At 38.5% G+C, this 24,629-nt stretch overlaps 1 protein-coding gene across 3 annotated transcripts in view; it reads right to left on the bottom strand.

Annotated features, from left to right (window-relative positions):
• Nucleotides 1-24,629, bottom strand: part of ITPR2 (inositol 1,4,5-trisphosphate receptor type 2) — a 523,170-nt gene that overhangs the window by 249,062 nt on the left and 249,479 nt on the right. For all 3 annotated transcript variants that reach the window (XM_065887013.1, XM_065887016.1, XM_065887015.1), the window contains exons 29-32: nucleotides 20,764-20,886; nucleotides 19,920-20,120; nucleotides 17,346-17,597; nucleotides 14,563-14,688 (exon numbers count right to left, since the gene is read on the bottom strand). In XM_065887013.1, the coding sequence (XP_065743085.1) occupies nucleotides 14,563-14,688; nucleotides 17,346-17,597; nucleotides 19,920-20,120; nucleotides 20,764-20,886 (702 nt within the window). The remainder of the gene's footprint in view (nucleotides 1-14,562; nucleotides 14,689-17,345; nucleotides 17,598-19,919; nucleotides 20,121-20,763; nucleotides 20,887-24,629) is intronic.

The raw sequence follows: 24,629 nt of genomic DNA, 5'->3' as shown, positions 1-24,629 counted from the left end.
TCTCCTTTTTATGTGAGTCATCTGTGCCTACACTTTCTTAGAATTTTAAATTCATTTTTTAAAAGGTAATATATATTGATGTTAAGAAAAATATTAACTGTAGGAACCCTGTAAAAAATAGAAAAATACAAAATGGAAAACAAAAATTATCCATAATCTCAAAATCCAAACAAAACCATGGTTAACACCTTGGAATCTTTTCTTCTAATCTTTTTGCTCCTATATATTTTACATAATGGAAATAATTCTGGATAAGCGGTTTTTTATTCCCCTTTTAATATTCATCACTCAATCATTAGCACTTCTCATATCATTAAAAATCTTCAGGGTTTCCCTGGTGGCACAGTGGTTGAGAGTCCGCCTGCCAATGCAGGGGACACGGGTTTGTGCCCCGGTCCGGGAAGATCCCACATGCCGCGGAGTGGCTGGGCCCGTGAGTCATGGCCGCTGAGCCTGCGCGTCCGGAGCCTGTGCTCCGCGACGGGAGAGGCCACAGCAGTGAGGGGTCCACGTACAGCAAAAAAAAAAAAAACTTCAAAAAATAATCAGTGATACTATAACTTCAATCTTTTAGATATATCATAATTTGTTGAACCATTTCTCTATTATTAAATATGTAAACTATTTCCTACTGTATTTTATTATAAATGTTGAACTTCCTTGCCCATAAATCCTTGATATCATTTCTAATTATTTCCTAAGGACAGATTCTTGGAAGGTAAACTACTTGACACATTAAAAAGGTATGAAGGCTTTTTTAAATGTACTACCAAAATGCTTTTCAAAAAGACAGCATAAATTCACTCTCATCAGCAAGGTATGTGAACCAACATTTAATATTATCGTTTTACTTTTATCTTTTTAGTCTTAAACTTTGACAGTTAGAAATTGGATCTTATTTTCCTTTTTATTTTCTTAAAATTATTAACAGTTGACTATTTTCTCAGGGATTTACTTGTATGTCCTCCTCTATAAACCATGAATGCCTGAATTCGCCTCATTTTATCATTAGATTGTTATAGTGCTTTTCTTATCTATCTATCTATCTATCTACCTATTTATATGTTCTTTGTATAAAGGTTATTAGCCTTTTTTTAATGTAGAGTAACTTTTTCTATTTTGATGTTCTTTTATTTTTATGACGTTTTTATATACTTAAGTTTTAAATTTTCAAATAGTGAAATGTTTTTTCCTTAGCTAATTTCATCTATTGCTCTTATGCTTAAAAATAACTCTCTCATCCAAAGACAGACAAATATCCACCTACACTTCCAACCATTTTTATCATTTCACATTTATCTCTAAAATCTATTGCAGTTTATGCTAATGTATGATGTGAGGACATGAACTGAGTTCATTTCACCCCAAATAGCCAGGGTCTTCAAATGTCATTTTGATTTAGTTCAAATCAACAATTTTTACTGAATGCCCATATTCCATGCCAAGGACATTCTGTGTACCTGGGATCCATCAGTGAACAACAAAACATATAAAAGTCACAACCCTAATGGAGTTTATTATTTTTAATTTAATAATCCAGGGGTAGGCAAACTATCATGGGTCAAATCTAGCCATATCTACTTATTTATATATTGTCTATGACTCCTTTCCCTTTAGTAATTGTTATAAGACCTGTGATAGTAGCGTGAAAAACTATCAAGATCTGCACAGAAAAAGTTTGCTGATCACCAGAAATAACCCATCACTTCCCTACTGATAGGTGATAATTTCTTTATTATACCTTCATATCTTACATAAGTAAAAATCTTTTTCTGGCTATTTATTCCATTCCATTGACAGGCCCACTTAATTCTATGCTAAAACTACACAATTTGTTTTCAAATTCACTTTTTAAATATTTTTAACTTCAGATGATATTTATTTATTTATTCCACAAATACTGGGAATTCCCCGGTTGGGACTCAGCGCTTTCACTGCCATGGCCCGGGTTCAGTCCCTGGTCGGGAAACTGGGATCCCGCGGGCCACATGTTGCAGCCTAAATAAATACATAAATAATAACACAAATACTGAGTATCTACTATGTGTGAGACGCTGTTCTAGGTCAGCTATGCAGCAGTGAACCAAACAGACAAAATCTCTGCCTTTCTTTTGTTTCAGCAGAAACAAGCACAAATACATATAAAAACATCAGGTGGGGATAAAATGAAGCAAATGAAAGAGGGACAGAAGGAAGACATTGTTACTTTACACCAGGTAGTCAGCCAAGGCCTCTCTGAAGACTTTAGGCAAGGGCCTGAAAGAAGTCACGAGAATGGAGGGTACCTGGGGGATGAGAGCATCCCAGGCAGATGCAAAGATGCTGAGATGAGAGTGTGTTTGCCATATCTGAGGAGCAGCAAGAGGCAGATGAAGAAGAGAGCTAGGTAGGGGGAGAACAAGAGCACACCGGGAAGTAAGGGCAGGGATGGGGGTGTTTTTTGGACAGGGGAAAGCCCAATCATGTAGTGGTTTTACCCTGTGAGGAATCTGAGCAGAGGAGTGACCTGAATCAAAGTTCCTCCTCTTTTTTAATCATTATAGCTGCTGTATAGAGAATAGATGATGAAGGGAGGGGGCAAGAGTAGAAGCAGGGAAAACAGGTTATAAAGCTACTGAAGTTATCCAGATGAGAGTTAATGGTACCTTGTTGCAGGGTGGCAGTGATCAAAGTATTTATTCAGAGGTAGTCAGATTTTGAATATTTTAAGGTTAATACTTGCAGAATTTGCTAAAGGATTAAACTGAAGAGCAAGAAAATAAGAGTTACAGATGACACCAAGATTTTTATGCCTGAATGCCTAGACTGAATGATGGAATTGCCGTTTACTGAGATACAAATGACTTGAGAAGGAATTAATTTTAGTGGGCCATGAAAGTGAATGAAGAGTTTGAGGTTCAATAGCCAACTGGAGATGTCTCGTGGGCAGCAAGATATGTGAGACTATCAGGGGAAGGACCCAAGCTTCAACCAGCGTGGGATTAAAGTTAGGAGAGTGGATGAGATCAGCAAGCAAGTGACTGTAGACAGAGAAGGGAGCAAGTCTAAGGTTTAAGCCTGGCACATTTCAATATTTAGAAGCTGCGAAGATTTGGAGGAAACAGCAAAGGAGATTGAAAGGGAGTGGCCAGTGAGGTGGGAGCAGGGCTGATATCCTGGGGGCCAAATGAGGACAGGTTTCAAGAAGGAATCAATCAACTATGATAAACGCTGAAATTGACTTGAAGGGCAGAACAGGGGCCAACCAATCATCAATCGAGAAGAGCCAAACAAGTGCTCATCCCACCTGGGCACCATCAGTATAATTCAGCATGAAAACTGAGGAGAAAAACAGAATTACAACTGAGGCAAAGGTGCTACACACAAAATAATATTTACAGAATATTTACACTCTTCACTTGGCTGCAACGTTAGCTAATAAGGGCATATTCAAAGAAGGCTTTAGAATGAGACTTTTCGATGGCTCGTTCAACTTCAGAAAGTGAAGAAAATAATGGAATCAACTCATCAAGGAAAGAAAACCTATACAATCCTATCAAATTAGAGAACCTAGAAAGTGTGTTTCAGAGTACATATAAATTTATCTTTACTCCCATTTCCTACCTATTTGGTAAGCTAAACAAAGGGAGAGAATGCTCAAGTGATCTCTTTGGAAATGAAATACTCTGATTTGTCTTGTTTAGCAATGACTGACGGGGGCAATGACATGACAATGTGTTAGGTGTGTCTCTAAGTTATCCCTCGGTCTAATTTCATCTGCCAGTACATCACTTAGGGTATTGCTGGCCATTACAGAATCTTGAAATCGATAGCAAAATTGAGAACATCTTCAAAAGAAAAGGGAGTCTGATACTGAACACTGCCCCCCCTCCAAATGCTTTCTAATGATGACTCAAATCCCCTGACTTTGCAACAACAATCAGTTATGAAGGCAAGGGAAAGCATTTCTGCCCTACAAACACCAATTTTAGCTGCACTGGCACGGAGATCAAAGTGGGCTGCCGTTAAATGCTCTAAAGGACAGTAGAGCAACTTTTCATGTATCTAACAGCCTTGCTGCCTATCTAAATCTGGTATATTTACAGGACATGGATGCAGTCTCTGTCAGAAAATCAGAATAGAGTAAGGACGTGAAACAATCCACTGCAAATAAACAAATAAAAAGAAGTAAAATTAATAAAAATTAAAAATAAACAAATTTAGTTCATTAAAAAGAGTCTTTCAGAAAGCTTTTCTTATATGGGTCTTACCAAGATAACAGACAAGGGGGTACAAACAGGAAAATAAAAGATACTAATTAAGGGGACTCTTTAGAGAGCTTTACCAAGAGCAAACAAAAAGAACTTGGTGGTGCTGACTCCTGAGAAACATGAGGAGAAAGGTGGAAGATGGTATGAGGGCCACTACATATTAATAGTTCATTTGCCTTCTAAATAGGATTGCTTTCCAAATTTCTACTAAAATAATCATCTGCTTCGTGCTGGCTGGACCCTGCCTGAAGCACTGGGTTCCATCGCGAATGCCATATGTTTGAAACACTGACGAATTAGAAAGAACTCAAAACTGTACTGAAAACAAGGAGCCCAGAAGCCTTAACAGAAGAGGAACCACTGAAAGTCATGGAGAAAATAATGGGAGACATGAGGACTGTTGTGACACATTTGAGAAGCTATTGTGGAAAGAGCCCTGAAATAGGCTGCCACAGACCTCCCAGCTCTGTTACTAGCCAGGCAAGTCACTCCATGCTAGCAAATTAATCTCTCTGGAACTCGGAAGCAAAATTAGGAGGTCAGCCTAGATGATCTTAAGTTCCTTTAAGTTGAATAATTTTACCATTTCAAACCAGATCATCAGCGAGGAGAATAGTAAACACCCACATTCTTCCTGAATGGAATCATTCTATGCTGCTATAGAAGGAAAGAATAAGTAAAAATTATAATAGATAAAAATCTGGGGCCCTGAACCAAGATGGTGGAGTAGAAGTATGTGCTCTCACTCCCTCTTGTGAGAACACAAGAATCACAACTAGCTGCTGGACAATCATCGACAGAAAGACACTGGAACCCACGAAAAAAGATACCCCACATCCAAACACAAAGGAGAAGCCACAGTGAGATGGGAGGAGGGGCGCAATCACAGTAAAATCAAATCCCATAACTGCTGGGTGGGTGACTCACAGACTGGAGAGCACTTATACCACATAAGTCCACCCACTGGAGTGAAGGTTCTGAGCCCCACAACAGGCTCCCCAACCTGGGGGTCTGGCAACGGGAGGAGGAATTCCTAGAGAATCAGACTTTGAGGGCTAGTGGGATTTGACTGCAGCACTTCGACAGGACTGGGGGAAACACAGCCTCCACTCTTGGAGGGGACAGACAGAGTAGTGTTTGCATCGGGACTCAGGGGAAGGAGCAGTGACCCCAGGGGAGACTGAACCATACCTACCTGATAGTGTTGGAGGGTCTCCTGCAGAGGTGAGGGGTGGCTGTGTCTCACAGTGAGGACAAGGACACTGGCAGCAGAAGTTCTGGGAAGTACTCCTTGGCATGAGCCCTCCAAGAGCCCACCATTAGCCCCACCAGAGAGCCCCCCGGTAGGTTCCAGTGTTGGGTGGCCTCAGGCCAAACAACCAACAGGGAGGGAACTCAGCCCAAACCATCAGCAGACAAGCAGATTAAAGTTTTACTGAGATCTGCCCACCAAAGAAACAGCCAGCACTAACCACCACAGGTCCCTCCCATCAGGAAACATGCACAAGCCTTTTAGATAGCCTCATGCACCAGAGGGCAGACAGCAGAAGCAAGAAGAACTACAATCCTGCAGCCTGTGGAGAGAAACCAAATTCACAGAAAGATAGACAAGATGAAAAGGCAGAGGGCTATGTACCAGATGAAGGAACAAGAGAAAACCCCAGAAAAACAACTAAATGAAGTGGAGATAGGCAACATTCCAGAAAAAGAATTCACAATAATGATAGTAAAGATGATCCAGGACCTCAGAAAAAGAATGGAGGCAAATATCAAGAAGATGCAAGAAATGTTTAACAAAGACCCAGAAGAATTAAAGAACAAACAAACAGAGATGAACAACACAACAACTGAAATGAAACTACACTAGAAGGAATCAATAGCAGAATAACTGAGGCAGAAGAACAGATAAGTGACCTGGAAGACAGAATGGTGGAATTCACTGCTGCGGAACAGAATAAAGAAAAAAGAATGAAAAGAAATGAAGAAAGCCTAAGAGACCTCTGGGACAACAGTAAACGCAACAACATTTGCATTATAGGGGTCCCAGAAGGAGAAAAGACCAGAGAAAATATTTGAAGAGATTACAGTCGAAAACATCCCTAACATGGGAAAGGAAAGAGCAACACAAGTCCAGGAAACGTAGCAAGTCCCATACAGGATAAACCCAAGGAGAAATATGCCAAGACACACAGTAATAAACTTGGCAAATATTAAAGACAAAGAAAAATTATTGAAAGTAGCAAGGGAAAAACAACAAATAACATACAGAGAATTCCCATAAGGTTAACAACTGATTTCTCAGCAGAAAGTCTACAGCCAGAAGGGAGTGGCATGATATACTTAAAGCGATGAAAGGGAAGAAACTACAACCAAGATTACTCTACGCAGCAAGGATCTCATTCAGAAATCAAAAGCTTTACAGACAACCAAAGGCTATGAGAATTCAGCACCACCAAACCAGCTCTAAAACAAACGCTACAGGAACTTCTCTAAGTGGCAAACACAAGAGAAGAAAAGGACCTACAAAAACAAACCCAAAACAATTAAGTAAATGGTCATAGGAACATACATATTGATAATTACCTTAAACGTGAATGGATTAAATGCTCCAACCAAAAGGCACAGGCTTGCTGAAGGGATACAAAAACAAGACCCATCTATATGCTGTCTACAGGAGACCCAATTCAGACCTAGGGACAACTACAGATGAAAGTGAGGGGATGGAAAAAGATATTCCATGCAAATAGAAATCACAAGAGAAGAAAAGAACCTACAAAAACAAACCCAAAACAATTAAGAAAATGGGAATAGGAACAAATATATCGATAATTACCTTAAACGTGAATGGATTAAATGCTCCAACCAAAAGACACAGGCTAGCTGAATGGATACAAAAACAAGACCCATATATATGCTGTCTACAAGAGACCCACTTCAGACCTAGGGACACATACAGACTGAAAGTGAGGGGATGGAAAAAGATACTCCATGCAAATGGAAATCAAAAGAAAGCTGGAGTAGGAATACTCATATCAGATAAAATAGACTTTAAAATAAAGAATGTTACAAGAGACAAGGAAGGACACATAATGATCAAGGGATCAATCCAAGAAGAAGATATAACAATTATAAATATATATGCACCCAACATAGGAGAACCTCAATACATAAGGCAACTGCTAACAGCTATAAAAGAGGAAATCGACAGTAGCACAATAGTAGTGGGGGACTTTAACATCTCACTTACACCGATGGACAGATCATCCAAAATGAAAATAAATATGGAAACAGAAGCTTTAAATGAGACAATAGACCAGATAGACTTAACTGATATTTATAGGACATCCCATCTAAAACAGCAGATTACACTTTCTTCCCAAATGTGCATGGAACATTCTCCAGGATAGATCACATCTTGGGTGACAAATCAAGCCTCAGTAAATTTAAGAAAATGGAAATCATATCAAGCATCTTTTCTGATTACAACACTATGAGATTACAAAACAACTACAAGGAAAAAAACATAAAAAACACAAACACATGGAGGCTAAACAATACGTTACTAAATAACCAACAGATCACTAAAGAAATCAAAGAGGAAATCAAAAAATACCTAGAGACATATGACAATGAAAACACGATGATCCAAAATCTATGGCATGCAGCAAGAGTAGTTCTAAGAGGGATGTTCATAGCGATACAAGCCTACCTCAAGAAACAAGAAAAATCTCAAATAAACAATCTAAACTTACACCTATAGGAACTAGAGAAAGAAGAACAAACAAAACCCAAAGTTAGCAGAAGGAAAGAAATCATAAAGATCAGATCAGAAATAAATGAAATGGAAACAAAGAAAACAAGAGCAAAGACCAACAAAACTAAAAGCTGGTTCTTTGAGAAGATAAGCAAAATTGATAAACCATTAGCCAGACTCATCAAGAAAAAGAGGGAGAGGACTCAAATGAATAAAATTAGAAATGAAAAAGGTGAAGTTATAAAAGACAACGCAGAAATACAAACCATCCGAAGAGACTACTACAAGCAAGTCTATGCCAATAAAATGGACAACCTGGAAGAAATGGACAAATTCTTAGAAAGGTATAACCTTCCAAGACTGACACGAAGAAATAGAAAATATGAACAGACCAATCGCAAGTAATGAAATTGAAACTGTGATTAAAAATCTTTCAACAAACAAAAGCCCAGGACCAGATGGCTTCACAGGTGAATTCTATCAAAAATTTAGAGAAGAGCTAAAATCCATCCTTCTCAAACGCTTCCAAAAAATTGCAGAGGAAGGAACACTCCCAAACTCATTCTATGAGGCCACCATCACCCTGATACCAAAAACCAGACAAAGATGCTACAAAAACAGAAAATTACAGACCAACATCACTGATCAATATAGATGAAAAACTCCTCAACAAAATACCAGCAAACAGAATCCAACAACACTTTAAAAAGATCATACACCATGATCAAGTGGGATTTATCCCAGGGATGCAAGGATCCTTCAATATACACAAATCAATCAATGTGATACACCATATTAACAAATTGAAGAATAAAAACCATATGATCATCTCAATAGATGCAGAAAAAGCTTCCAACAAAATTCAACACCCATTTATGATAAAAATTGTCCAGAAAGTGGGCATAGAGGGAAACTACCTCAACATAATAAAGGCCATATATGACAAACCCACAGCAAACGTGATTCTCAATGGTGAAAAATTGAAAGCATTTCCTCTAAGATCAGGAGCAATACAAGGTTGCCCACTCTCACCACTATTATTCAACATAGTTTTGGAAGTCCTAGCCACAGCAATCAGAGAAGAAAAAGAAATAAAAGGAACACAAATTGGAAAAGAGGAAATAAAACTGTCACTGTTTGCAGATGACATGATACTATACATAGAGAATCCTAAAGATGCCACTAGAAAAATACTAGAGCTAATCAATGGTAAAGTTGCAGGATACAAAATTAATGCACAGAAATCTCTTGCATTCCTATACACTAATGATGAAAAATCTGAAAGAGGAACACTCCCATTTACCATTGCAACAAAAAGAATAAAATACCTAGGAATAAACCAGCCTAGGGAGACAAAAGACCTGTATGCAGAAAACTATAAGACACTGATGAAAGAAATTAAAGATGATACCAACAGATGGAGAGATATACCATGTTCTTGGATTGGAAGACTCAATATTCTGAAAATGACTATACTACCCAAAGCAATCTACAGATTCAATGCAATCCCTATCAAATTACCAATGGCATTTTTTACGGAACGAGAACAAAAAATCTTAAAATTTGTATGGAGACACAAAAGACCCCTAATAGCCAAAGCAGTCTTGAGGGAAAAAAACAGAGCTGGAGGAATCAGACTCCCTGACTTCAGACTATACTACAAAGCCACAGTAATCAAGACAATATGGTACTGGCACAAACAAAGAATCATAGATCAATGGAACAAGATAGAAAGCCCAGAGATAAACCCACACACCTATGGTCAACTAATCTATGACAAAGGAGGCAAGGATATACAATGGAGAAAAGACAGTCTCTTCAATAAGTGGTGCTGGGAAAATTGGACAGCTACATGTAAAAGAATGAAATTAGAAAACTCCCTAACACGATTCACAAAAGTAAACTCAAAATGGATTCGAGACCTAAATATAAGACCAGACAGTATAAAACTCTTAGAGAAATACATAGGAAGAACACTCTTTGCCATAAATCATACAAGATCTTTTTTGATCCACCTCCTAGAGTAATGGAAATAAAAACCAAAATAAACAAATGGGACCTAATGAAACTTAAAACCTTTTTCACAGCAAAGGAAACCATAAACAAGACGAAAAGACAACCCTCAGAATGGGAGAAAATATTTACAAATGAAAGAACTGACAAAGGATTAATCTCCAAAATATATAAACAGCTCATGCAGCTCAATATTAAAAAAAAAACAAACAACCCAATCCAAAAATGGGCAGAAGACCTAAATAGACATTTCTGTAAAGAAGACATACAGATGGCCAAGAAGCACATGAAAAGCTGCTCAACATCACTAATTATTAGAGAAATGCAAATCAAAACTACAATGAGGTATCACCTCACACCAGACAGAATGGGCATCATCAGAAAATCTACAAACAACAAATGCTGGAGTGGGTGTGGAGAAAAGGGAACCCTCTTGCACTGTTGGTGGGAATGTAAATTGTTACAGCCACTATAGAGAGCAGTATGGAGGTTCGTTAAAAAACTAAAAATAGGGGCTTCCCTGGTGGCGCAGTGGTTGAGAGTCTGCCTGCCGATGCAGGAGACACGGGTTCGTGCCCCGGTCTGGGAGTATCCCACATGCCGCGGAGTGGCTGGGCCCGTGAGCCATGGCCGCTGAGCTTGCGCGTCCGGAGCCTGTGCTCCGCAGCAGGAGAGGCCACAGCGGTGAGAGGCCCACATACCGCAAAAAAAAAAAAAAAAACTAAAAATAGAATTACCATATGATCCAGCAATCCCACTACTGGGCATATACCCAGAGAAAACCATAATTCAAAAAGACACATGCACCCCAATGTTCACTGCAGCACTATTTACAATAGGCAGGTCATGGAAGCAACCTAAATGCCCATTGACAGACGAATGGATAAAGAAGATGTGGTACATATATACAATGGAATATTACTCAGCCATAAAAAGGAATGAAATTGGGTCATTTGTTGAGACATGGATGGATCTAGAGACTGTTATACAGAGTGAAGTAAGTCAGAAAGAGCAAAACAAATATCGTATATTAACGCATATATGTGGAACCTAGAAAAATAGTACAGATGAACCGGTTTGCAGCGCAGAAATTTGAGACACAGATGTATAGAACAAACGTATGGACACCAATGGTGGAAAGCAGCGGGGGGGGTGGGGATGGTGGTGTGATGAATTGGGCGATTGGGACTGACATGTATACAGTGATGTGTATAAAATTGATGACTAATAACCTGCTGTATAAGAAAATGAATAAAACAAAATTTAAAAATTAAAAAAAATCTGGCTCAGTTTTGGTTTCTAACAATTCAAGTTGTGCAGTAATGAAATCAGTTGTCTCACAAAAAAGTAATGAGATCATTATAAATAGAAATATACAGGCAGGTGCTAGAAACTGTGAACTGTAGGACTGCCAGTCTCTTTCAACCCTAAGATCCTACGATTCTTTAGGTCCAATTTACCAAATACCTTTCCTCCAGATTACCTTCACCATGTCTCACTGATGTAAATCAGTTGCTCCAGGATTTCATAACTTTGTTGTAATATCCGAATTTAGTCCTTCTCTACATCAAGTCACTATTGTGTGTGTCCAGCTTCACGAACATGGTTTCTGGCTCTTGCCTGCGTAAGATGGTCCTCCTTTAGGTTATCCTCAACATTATTATGGGGTCTTGGGGAAGCTACTTGAAATTGCTTTAAAGGCTACATATAACCTTGTAATACCAGTGATGTTAACCATGACAGGGGTAAAACGGATGATGGCACCAACTCTCTAAGTGCCGAGCATGTGCTAAGAGCTCTATACATATTATCTCACTGAATCCTCCCAGTAACGCCATAAGGAATGTGTTATTTACTTTTTTTTTTTTTTTTATCGGAACGCGGGCCTCTCACTGCTGCGGCCCCTCCCGCTGTGAAACACAGGCTCCGGACGCGCAGGCTCAGCGGCCATGCCTCACGGGCCTAGCCGCTCCGCGACAAGTGGGATCTTCCCGGACCGGGGCACGAACCCGCGTCCCCTGCGTCGGCAGGCGGACTCTCAACCACTGCGCCACCAGGGAAGCCCAGGAATGTGTTATTATTGTATGTATTTGACAAATAAGGAAACTCAGGGTCAGAGGGCTAAGTACCTTGCCCAGGATAACTGAGCTAGTAAGAGACAGAATCTAAACTTGAACTCTGGTCTGGCTAATGACTCTAAAATGCCTATTGCTAACTACCTTGCTCTACTGCAGTAATTCTCAAAGTGTGGTCGCCGGACCAGCAGCTTCAGCATCACCTGAAACTTGTTAAAAATGCCAAGTCTCACAGCTATTGAATCAGAAACTATGGGAGTGAGGCCCAGCAACATGTGTTCTAACAAATCCTGCAGAAAATTCTGCTGCTCACTAAAGTTTGAGAGCTACTGTTCTACTGAACTGAAAATTCACCTCAAAGGCCACATTCCACTTCTTTAACCATATTTTTTTTGTATTTGAATTTGAAAGTGTGTGGTGGCTCCTTAAACTGTCTTCACGGGGAGAAAGATAAATCCCAAGTATGGAAAAGTCAGGTTTCCTGTCCTTTCCCTGAAGTAGGAAGGGTGAGTCCTTGTCATTCTCGGTGAGGGGATAAGAGAGTTGCTGCTTTAAAATATAAATCAGAGGGAAGCAAGAAGGAAAGAAAAAAAATGCTTCTGCAGTATAGTTAAGCTGTTGTGGTTAGATATAATGATTGAATAGACCAAGAAAACTTTAAATTCCCTTAAAGCCTTTATATACTAATAACACTATGTCTACTTAAATATTGAATAGCTAAAATAAAAATCCTCCCTACATGCATACTTTTAAAAAAAAAGAATATATACCCTTTAGCCTTATGAATAAACACATCAATGGAAAGACTGTTTCCAAGGTAGCATAATCAATGACAGTTATCATCAAGCCTTCTTTGGTTTAAAAATAAAAATCCTTTCAGCTTTGCAGGTCATGATGCCTAGAATGTGACCTTGGTCTTTTCAAGCTTATCTTTAGTCCCTAGCACTGTGCAACTCTGCAAATCAGTCTGGAATCTCTTTAATGTCTTCCTGCACGTGCAGTTTTAAAGCTCAGCCATCGGCATATAAACCATCCTTTACTCCAAGGTCTCCGGAGATACTTGTGGCCAGTCACTTACAAGGACTTTCACAAGGTCACAGGGGTAAATATGAGTGGTATGTTAAGTCCTGTGTAAAACAGGATGCAGGTCTACCTGAGGAAGGTAGCGAGTGGCTTTTAAGGTCTACAGAAATGAGGTAAAACAGGATTGCCTTGCTTCACACATGTGTGAACACAGCAGAGCTCACTCATACTACCCCATACCCAAGGCGAAATAAGTACATTCCACCTGCGAGCCTTGACTAAATAAAAGAGCTCCTAGACTGGAATATGTGATTTATTCTATTATCTAAGATTGCTCTTGGATGTCTGGATCTACAGCTAATGTTTTATTATATCCCTTTAGCCTTCCAGAAAGAATTGTAGGAAGGCAGCGAGCTAACGAATAGCAATTGGCATCCATCCGTGTGGACTTCACTAACCCCTCTCCTCCAATACATCTAAGTGAGGCCCCTGTAAACGACCAGCACTCAGGAATGTAGGAAGCCAAAGGACTGGGACAGGCCACCATAAGTCATATAAGTCTAAGGAGTTAGCTATACACTATCTTCTATTAGTGAAACTCATATTTGAACATTATGTCCCATAATTTTAATGGGAAAACTGGAGAAGATCGTCCCCCCACAAAATAACTAAAATAATACACCCTGGACATTATCATTCGGCAGGCAAAAAGGGGCTAAGATATACTAACTCACATTAAGTGCTATCTATCAAAGATTCCTTCCTTCCTTTCTTCGTTCATTCACGTACTCAATATTAACAGAGCAAAAACATATGCTAGACAGTACCTGGAAAATGCCAGCCAGCTCCACGTGTCCTCCCCAACCCCCCGAAAAGCCAAACATGAGAAAATGGACTCAAAGTAAAAAGCGGACTGTATTCTGACTGACATGAGTGAAAGCAGCAGATGATTCAATTACTGGAGCACACTCCCAAAGAAAATGTGGAATAGGCAACAGTCGGCAGTGCTGGGTCCTAAATCGTCTGCAAGTACCTACCTGCCCGGAAGCAGTATCCAAGACCTCGTGCGATCTCTTCCATCTCTGGTTTATAATTGCATTCACGATACAGGGTCGAATACAAATTGACGTCTGCCAAATATCATCTCTAACTGATGTAAAAAGGCTACTAAAATTCCATTTATTAACAGGCCAATATGGTCAGTTGTAAAAGTGAAAATGAACACCTTGCGGCCATATCCACTGTACTGGCATTCTGAGTACATTAACTCATTAAATCTCACAGTCTTATGAAACTCAGTCACAACTTTTTGAATGGAACAGATGACATCTAAACATTCGGTTTAATTCTAAGTTTTCATCCAGATGCTTGATACTGTTTAGTCAAAATATATATCAATAACCTTACTAAACATGAAGTAGTATTTAATGATCAACGTGTAACTTACCCTTGCCATATCCACCAAGAAGTTCTCAAATAATTTCCAAATGTGGTTACTTGTGTAGATTTCTTTCATTTCCACTTCAGTGTCAACATAACAGTGATTAACAAAATTCACATAAGCAATTTTAACCTGTGCAAGTTTCAAATAGAAAAGAGAGTGAGTTTTTTCTTTATTCTTCATCTTCAAATATCTATTATGAATGGTTATGTGAAACTGTGTTATTTCCTATAGTAAATTATAGTATACTTTGGGTGTACCCAGAGAGCATTCCCATCTCCTTTCTTTTACTAAAACACTCCACCCCCTGACCCAGGGTAAACACATGACCTAGTATTCCATTCCCCTGGGCCCAGTGATTGGTGTGAGAATGTGAACTTCATGCAAACCAAGTCTAACATATTTCAGACACTAGGAGTCAAAAGTACTCTCTTTCCCTCTCTGCCTCCCTCTCTTCCCTCCTCTCCCCCTCACCTCCCCACCTCCCCTCCCCTTCTCTGTCTCTGTCATTCATTCATTCATATTCTCTCGTTCTCTCTCTCGCTCTCTTTCCCCCTCTCTCATTGTCAAAATGGAACAAGGTCAACCTGGACTCCAAGACCCATCTTCTCCAGGTGTGTGGAGGAAAATCACGCTCAGATAAAGAGAATGAGGCAAAACCACAAAGGAAAAGGTAACAAGAGATAGAAGGAATTCTGACATTGTTTGAATCTCTTGAATCATATGAACAACTATTCTTCAAATTCCCAAATACAAGAGCCAATAAAATTCCCTTTTAAAATTTAAACTAGTTTAAATTGGGTTTCTGTCACTTGCAACCAAGAGAGATCTAATACAATGCTTCAATATGTTGACTAAATAATACTTTGTTGCCATTCAAAAGCATTTAAATTACTATTTCTGAGAAGAAGCAGGCTCACAGTTTACCAAAAAAAAAAAAAAAAATTGAATTATTTTAAGATGTAGTAAAGTTCCTTTCCAGATTTAGCAAAGTTCCTCATAAAAGACTGGCATGAGTCTCACCAACATATACCATTTCTAAAGTGCACAGGCAATAGTTTTTGTTTTTCCTTTTCTTTCCCCTTCTTCTCTTTTCTCATCTCTTCTTTTCTTTCCTCTCTCTCTCTCTGTATAAGAATGTGATGAATGCTATAAATTTCCCCAGAAAAATGCACACACATAAAAAAATCATGTAAACAATTTCAGAGGGTTCACAGAATCCGAGTTAGAACCATAAGGAATACAGGGCCAGCTTTCATGCCCTTAGTACTTATCTCTACCTGACTGAGGTCTGAAGCAAATCTTCAATGGCAGGGTGCCTGTGTCACGGAGACATCAGAGCCATTTGGTGCATTATCATAATCCCCTTGACAGCAGTTAATATGCATTCAGTGCTTGCTACATGCCAAACGCCTTCAGCAGTCTGTGTGTAATATCTTAACTTAATCCTCCACCAATCCCATCAGGTACATACTATAATTATGTCGCTTCAAAATTGTGTAAATTGAAGATTAGAAGGTTAAGTACCCTGTTGGAATCAGTCACACAGCTAGAAAGTAATGGATCCAAGATTCTGACTCATTCTTTAAACCATTCATTCATTCATTCAAAACATATTTATTAAATGTAGGTTCAGGTTCAGACGATATAATGGTGACTACAAACAGACCCAGGTGTTACTCTCATTTAGCTTATAATCTTGGTAAAGAATGTGAAGGCTACAGGTATTTTTAACTAATAAAATTCAAATATCAAATTTCAAATTATAGGCTCTTATAGACTCTACTATGGGAAGCCAGGAGGGTCTTCCTTAAAGAAGTAATGCTTGAATCAAGATCTGAAGGATGAAGAGGGGTGAAGTAGGTGAATATAAGAGGTTAGAGTGCTATGTCCGAGAGAACTGCATGGCCAGAATCAGGACCTCAAAAAAAGACAGAACCCACGGATTTAATCACTACACTATGCTTCCTTTCTTTGTCATCTTATTTCAAACCAATCAAGTCATGAAGTACCCTTGGTTTGAGGTATCAACAATTCCACAAAATTTCATAAAAATATACTTTCAAGTCCATCACTGTGTAGGACTATTTGGAAGTAGGGAAGTTAACCTAACCGGATGCCTTTTTAAGCTACTGTGATTTAAAATGTTTGGATTTAGTGTATCACATGTTTATAAACTTTGCAAAAATACACCACAATGGTAGAAAAGAAAAACATTATTGCAATGCACGTTCCTGGAAGCCTCGTTAATCTTGTTGGCAGACAACCAGCTTCTAATGAGTTTCTTCCCTGCCGTCATGCCAAACAAGAACAGAGGGTAAAAGATGATGTGTGAATAAAGCAAAATGTGTCCGTATTTCCAAGAATGCATCTATTCCATAAAGCAAAGGTAAACCTAGAGAATCTGATAGTGATCCTGCAGTACCATCCTAGCCTCTCCTATTGATGACTGTGAATTATTTATGAAGCATCTGTTTTATGCTCAGTAACATACTAGAGGTTACAAGTCAATTTTTCAGTTTGATCACAATGCCATACCTAGAAATTCCTATAGTAGCTTCTAGTAAACTAATAGCGGCTATACTTTAAAAAGGTTTATCCTTTTTCATAGTTCCTTGTAGAACAAAAGAGTAAACTTTTTATGCTCTTTTAAATGTTCCTAATTGTATAGCTAAGTACAATTCCTTCAATAAATACATTATCTCATTATAAATAATAGTAGGAGGACTTCCGGCACTTATTAAAAATTACTAATAATTCTATAACCACTAAGCTTTTGCCAGGCTTACCTCAGGGATGCAGTCGTCATGGGTCACCACCCTCACTATGTCGTCCAGGGGCAGAAGGGAATTGCACTTGATTTCAGTGTAGACATTTTTCCCCTCTGTGCATGCTGCCAGCAACTCCACAAGGGTGATGTGGTAGGCTAAGGGGCCACTCTCGTCCCCTCGGTCCCTCTCTGAACACATCATATGGAGAAGGATGGGAAATGATGCTCTATCATTGTAAAATACCAGCACATCTTCACCCCCATTTATCAACTGAAATGATAACAAGAGAGTCGACATAGCAGTCCAAATGTTCATCCTTGCAGTTACTTCCAAAGGCTTGGTCTATCTGGAAATACGTGCATCTCTTTGTAGAAACATAGATAACACTGCAAATGCAGAACTACACCAAGGCAGGATGGTAAAAAAGATTCTAGGCATGTGTCGAGTGATTAGTTATGAATGTTATCAAAACCAGTCGGAGAGACATGGGAGAGGTGGAGAGGGGCAAGAATTAAGGACACAGATGACAGTAAACTGTTCAGTGAGTCACCCACTGAAATTAAACCTGCAAAATATTCCAATGAAGTTACTTCCTTCTACTTCAAATGGCAGACTCCATTGCCAAGTATGAGAAATCCCGTAAGTCTAATTTTACTATAGAATAAAATATCCCCATCTCCTTCAATAGTGACAGAATAAGTAAGCAAGTACACTGAACCAAATGCAACTCTACGGGAATTTGGAGATTCCACGTGTCACGGATGTCGGTAGAGAATGGAGGTAAAAGCAGAGATGGGAGAAATGAAGAGAAAAAGACAACTTTTAAAAAAGAGAGAGAGAGACAAAGAATGAGTATGTAGGGGCTCTTAGGACATAAGTTTTCCTCCCTGTTGTGTTTATATAACTTCAGTGGAGAATTCCAGCAGGTGGTAATTTTACTGCTCAATCACCGTAATGCCTTGTCTATTTTGGGGGGAAACTGTATTATTATTTTATTGAGGAATCCACTCTGACTGTCATGAAGCTCAGGCTGAGTTAACAGTGATGAGTTCTGGAGGTAACTACACCCCATTCCAGACTTCATAACCACTGTCTTCTCTCTCTACCTCAACTGAAAACCCAGACTCAAGAGGTCTCAATCCCTGCCCTCCAATTCCTGGAAGATGCCAAGGCCAACTATGTAAGAGGTTTTGGCAGAGAAGACTTTTGTCTTCCCAGAAGACAAACCCTCTACTTTGCTTTATGAGGCAGATAGCAACCCCAAACCACAGACAGGTCAGGAGCTGCGCAGGCCTCAATCCTTGTTGTCTATTACAGTACCAATTTTCTGACGCCAATGTGAAGTATTTTGGTGGAGAACACAGATTATGTAATTTTTCTCTCTATTTTATTTGAATTGATAAGACAATTAATTGGATTACAATGAAAGTTTTGTTGAAAGTGAATGTATATGGGTCAAAAATTTACATATTAACCTAATATTATAAATACTTCTTTACACACAGAAATGCTTCACCTAATAAATGCCATAGGACTGGCTTAACTATGTGCTGCTTTCCCATTTTAAGTCTTTCCATGATGATTTTCCAAAATCAAATTCATTCTCACATTTCTAGGCAATGAAGGGCTAATGTTAATGTAAATACATATAAGAGGTAAATTTTACAAGTTTAAAACGCTCCTTAAATGTTAATAACAATAATTTACATCTAAAATTCAAGGCTTCCAGCTGAATTAACTTTAACATTTCTATGGAGCAAGAGGGACTCACATTGTACCAATACAGAAACTACTCCCACTCTCAAATTTAAGGTACATCATTATGAAAATCCCCCCAAATCAATATAATCTACTATATAACTTGTTTGTAGCCATGTTTGAAAGCTGCCTAATCCATACAGGCCTTTAGAGGACCATTAGGTCACAGAGCAATGATTTACCCAAACAGGCTCAAAGTATTCTCCAAAGTATCACTTGGTTCCCAGTGAGTAACTCATTCATTGTATAAATCTTGCTCAATGACAAACAACATAATGAAAAGGGCAAAATAAATGAAGTACTTCATCCATTTGCTTTTCTCAAATTTTTAACTTACTCTAAACAGCTAAGTTTCCATATATAATGAATCACTGATGGATAATTTCTATTCATTAGTTTCATTCCCTTCAAAGCCCCCTGTAAATAGTAACAAAGAACACCCATTCTATGTTTCAGGAACCGAGTAATAAGGGCACTTGAAAAGCAGAGTTTAATCCATTTTTGTTACATACTGAAACTTAAAAATATAAAATTTAATCACTTTCATCCTAAATAATCTATAACTTTTCATAGGATTTTACCCATTATTTAAAATCCACAAATTCGTTAAGAATCAAAAAAAAAAAAATAAACTCCTAGAAAATTATAACATCAACTTATGATACGTTACTTCCCTAGGTCTAAGCAAAATACATTTGTGCTTAAGTAGTCGTACTTAATTTATTTTCCAAACCTATGTTGCTGCGGGATTGTTTGTCACTCTAAATTAACAGAAAACCCATATTTGAGCATATCGTTTATGTGAAGCTGATAAAATACAAACTGAGAACATACCTCGGTCATCACCATATCCTGGCATTTCTTCACATATTTACCATCTGCTTTGACAATCGTCTGCAGAAACCTCAGGTACTCCACGTGGCGGCCGTGTGTCTCAATGCAGTGCACGAAGTGCTGGATAACCCTCTCGCTAATTTCATTGCACAGATGATAATTGTTCATGAAGATGTGCCGCATGGTTTCTGCTTCAAGGAGCTACACACAGAGGAATGTGCCCTTGTAACTCTGACAAGATCAATTTTCTATTCTACAGTACTTAGACCAATTGCACAGCTTGTGATCAGTTTCCTATTTTATGCAAAACTGTAGTGAGTTTTCTGTGCAAGTCTTCTACAAAGTGCATTGAGATTATTCAGCACTTAAAAAAAAAAACTGAGCTCACAAAGGAATTTAGTTGGAAAACGGAGCTTATTATAATGGTCAACAAGTTGGCAACAGTATTCTTGAGATTAATTTATGTATTATTCAAAAGTAGCTGTTCCTTAGTATTCGCTGACACATGTTTTACAGAGCAGATTTAACTCCACCTTTGAGTTTTCCAGATTTAACCTACTCATGGCATCAAAGAGTTAGTCTTTGTCCTACCACATCTTTTTCCTAACATTAAACTATGTACATATAAATGAAGTTGTCATCTGCAGGTAAGATCTGTGTAATTTTTCACGTTTCTTTAAATGTTCCCTTAATGGAAATAAAAGATATTCACTTTTAGGAGGAGAACCCCCTACAAGTTAAAAAATGTGGTGATGAAGATGAATAAAATTCTATCCATCAATGTTGCTAAAACGAATGAGATGGACACTTTACTATAAATATTAGAAGTCACTCAAATACTTACACCAGGGGTTAAGAACAAATTCAGATGTTTATGGAGGAGAACTTGATTCTGTGGATTTCCCCGACAGAAATTCTGCAGGAATGTATGGGCCAGATTCATTACTTCATTCATCTTTTCATCATTCTAGAAGTTAAAGAGTAGCACGTGATACAGAGAAACACACAGGAGTAAAAATATTATCAAAGAATATATTTTTTCGCACATGCATTTTTTCCTCCATGCCACTATTTTATGCTCCCCTTTCTGTGTCTACACTTCTCCCGGTTACCCCGTCCCATCCACCCTCCCCATTTTGTAGATGTCTCTCCCCTTCTCTTAATTCTCCTCCTATCTGTTCTGCTCCACTCTTTCCTCCCGCTTTTTGTTTCACGGTCCATCTCTCATTCTCCCCAACTTTCCTGCTTGTCCACTACAATTTCCCATCTCCGTACAAAGCTGTCTCTTCTCCCCTGCCTCTGTCCCCACACCCCCGTTGTCCCCCCTTCCTCTCTCTCTGGCCCCCTCATTCTCCTGGGTTCTGCTCCCTTCTGTCCTGCACCCTCCAATCCCTCTCTTTCCTCCGCTCTCTTGGATTTCCCATCTTTCCCAGTGTTTCCATGTACCTGGATCTTCCTGTTCTTTTTGTTTTCTGTTTCTCCTCCTTCCCCACCATCTCTATCTCCCTCTTTCTCCAACTCCTCCCTTTCTACTTTTCCAGGAGGCATCTATCCCTCCTCCTCTGGCCCCTTCTGGTCCTTCTCTCCTGCTCTCACTCCCTTGTCCTCCTGCTTTGCCCCCACTCTTTCTTCTCTCCACTCACTTGCCCTCTTTTCTCCACTCTGTAAATTTCTCTCTGTATATATAGTTCTGACCTTACCTCTAGTCTCTCTTCTCCCCTCTCTGTGCACCCTCCTTTTGCGACTTACTTTGTCTATTTTTTCCATCTCATTCTTTTCCTTTTTCTCTTCGCTTTCTGACCTCCTCTTTTCCCCTCTCTCTTTGTCCCCCTCTTTCTTAACACACACACTCTTAAGTTGTTTCCTTATTCACTGTCATTTTCCAAAGTCCTACAATAAGGTACTTTACTGCTAATAAGAATCTCAATAAGAAACTTAAGTCTCAAAACTCACAAAGAATGCAAAGTTCTCTTTTTAAAAGTGGTCTTTTAACAATATCACTGAAACAACCTAAAATTTTTCTGGGTAGGTCATGTGGTCAGTGTCAGATATACAAAATGGACTCATGTTTTGAGTAATAGTTTATATTCAATGAATTTAATGTTTTCTTTTTTCCTAACCTGAGAGCCTATATTTTATGCCATCTATAACTAAATAAACTGCCTCGGATCATTAACAGACTCACTTCCTCACATTGAAAATAGGGATGAACTAACCAGACTAATAAATATGTCCAGAAAACTCCATTCCTATCTTGAAAATAGGAAGTTTTTATTTCAAAATCTACTAACATTTTCCTTTATGTGTGTAATCCAGGGATAGCGAAAAGACATCAAAGGAACTTTAGCCACAAGAACACCCAATTCCCACAGAAAAGCCAGCCACACAGAAGGACATCAGGGCCAGTTCTACTGGAATTGGTGTTTCTTTGAAACTGTCGTCTTATGCTTTTTTTTGTTTGTTCCTGAACAACCTAGGTATCAAAACTGAGCAAACCCCAATGGCATTTTTCCCAGAAATAATTCTAACATTTATATGGAACCACAAAAGACCCTGAATAGTCAAAACAATCTTGAGAAAGAAGAACAAAGCTGGAGATATCATGCTCCCTGATATCAAACTATATTACAAAGCTACAGTGATCAAAATAGTATGATACTGGCACAAAAACAGACACATATATCAACACAACAGAACAGAGAGCCCAGAGATAAACCCAAGAACTACGGTCAATTAACCAAGGAATGAGCTCTGAGAGAGAGGATGCCACATTGTATGTGATTTTCAGTGATATGTAGAAAAATTCTTCAACCTTTTATTTAAGCTTTAGGTGATGCAAGTAAAAATCACTTGATTTAGACATTCTGGGCTGGTGAAGAGTGGTAGAAATGCATCAGGAAGGAATGACAAAGGAGGCAAAAATACACAATGGGGAAAAGGCAGCTTCTTCAATAAACAGTGTTGGGAAAACTGGACAGCTCCATGCAAAAGAATCAAACTGGACTACTTTCTCATACCATATACAAAAGTAGACTTAAAGTGGATTAAGGACTTAGATCTAAGACCTGAAACCATAAAACTCCTAGAAGAAAATATGAGAAGTACACTTTTTGACATCGGTCTCAGCAATACTTTTTGGATATGTCTCCTCAGGCAAGGGAAACAAAGGCAAAAATAAACAAATGGGACCTAATCAAACTAAAAAAATCTTGCACAGCAAAGGAAACTATCAACAAAATTAAAAGGCAACCTATTGAATGGGAGAAGACATTTGCAAATGACATATCCAATAAGGGATTAATATACAAAATATACCAAAAAACTCATATGATTGAACATCAAAAAAACAAACAACCTGATTTAAAAAATGGGCATAGGAACTGAATAGACATTTTTTCAAAGAAGACATACAGATGGCCAACAGACACATGAAAAGATGCTCAACATCAATAATCATCAAGGAAGTGCAAATCAAAACCACAGTGAGATTATCACCTCACACCTGTCAGAAAGGCTATTATCAAAAACAAATAACAAGTGTTGGTGAGAATGTGGAGAAAAGGGAACCCGTATGCACTCTTAGCGGAAATGTAAATTGGTGTAGCCACTACAGAAGACAGTACATAACATTTCCTCAAAAATTAAAAATAGAACTATCATATGATCCAGCAATTCCACTTCTAGTACTTTTCTTAAGAAAACAAAAACACTAATTCAAAAAGATATGTGCACCCATATGTTCACTACAGCATTATTTACAATAGTCAAGATACAAAAGCAAACTAAGTGTCCACTGACAGATGAATGGAATAAGAAGAAGTGATATACATATACAATGGAATAATACTCAGCCATAAAGGAATGGAATCTTGCCATTTGTGACAACATGGATGGACCTAGAGGATATTATGCTAAGTGAAATAAATCATACAGAGACAAATACTGTATGATTTCACTTATATGTGGAATATAAAAGAGAAAACAAATGAACAAACATAACAAAACAGAAACAGACTCATAAATACAGAGAACAAACTAGTGGTTGCTGGCATCGGGGGAATGAGTGAAGTAGGTGGGGGAGATTAAGAGGTACAAACTTTCAGTTATAAAATAAACAAGTCACAGGGATGTAATATACAGCATAGGGAATATAGTCAATAATATTGTAATAACTTTGTATGGTCACATCATTTTGTGATGTATAGACGTATCAAATCACTCTGTTGTACACCAGAAACTAATATAATATTGTAAGTGAATTATGCTTCAATAAAAATATGATTAATAATAAAACAGCAAACCCAAAACACAAAGTAGTAGTAAAATATTCAACACTACAGTTATACTAAATAGTAGAAAAAGGGCCTTGATCACATGTCCAATGCCCATGTTACAATATCAAAGATATAATAATTTGGAAAATACCTTTTTTAAGGTTTAATACCTTTTCCTGCTTTTCAGTAATTCTTTCATTGCATTATCTAACCTAGTTTGAATTATACCACCTTATAAATTTACATATTAAAATGTAACTAAGTCAGACAGGGGGCAATCCAGTATGAGAAGTGAGAAGTCCAAGTGGGGAGGGTATCCACAGAGAGGGGCCTGGCATGGCACATTGGTGCCCAAGAGAGATGAAGAGGGCATCCACCCTTGTGGAGGGGTCAGAGCCTGAGTGAGGTGCAGAGGGCATTCATAAGGAGGGCAGCA

This window comes from Phocoena phocoena, chromosome 11, assembly GCF_963924675.1.
Source record: "Phocoena phocoena chromosome 11, mPhoPho1.1, whole genome shotgun sequence".
NCBI classification, from domain to species: Eukaryota; Metazoa; Chordata; class Mammalia; order Artiodactyla; family Phocoenidae; genus Phocoena; species Phocoena phocoena.
This window is presented reverse-complemented; position numbering and strand designations above follow the sequence as displayed.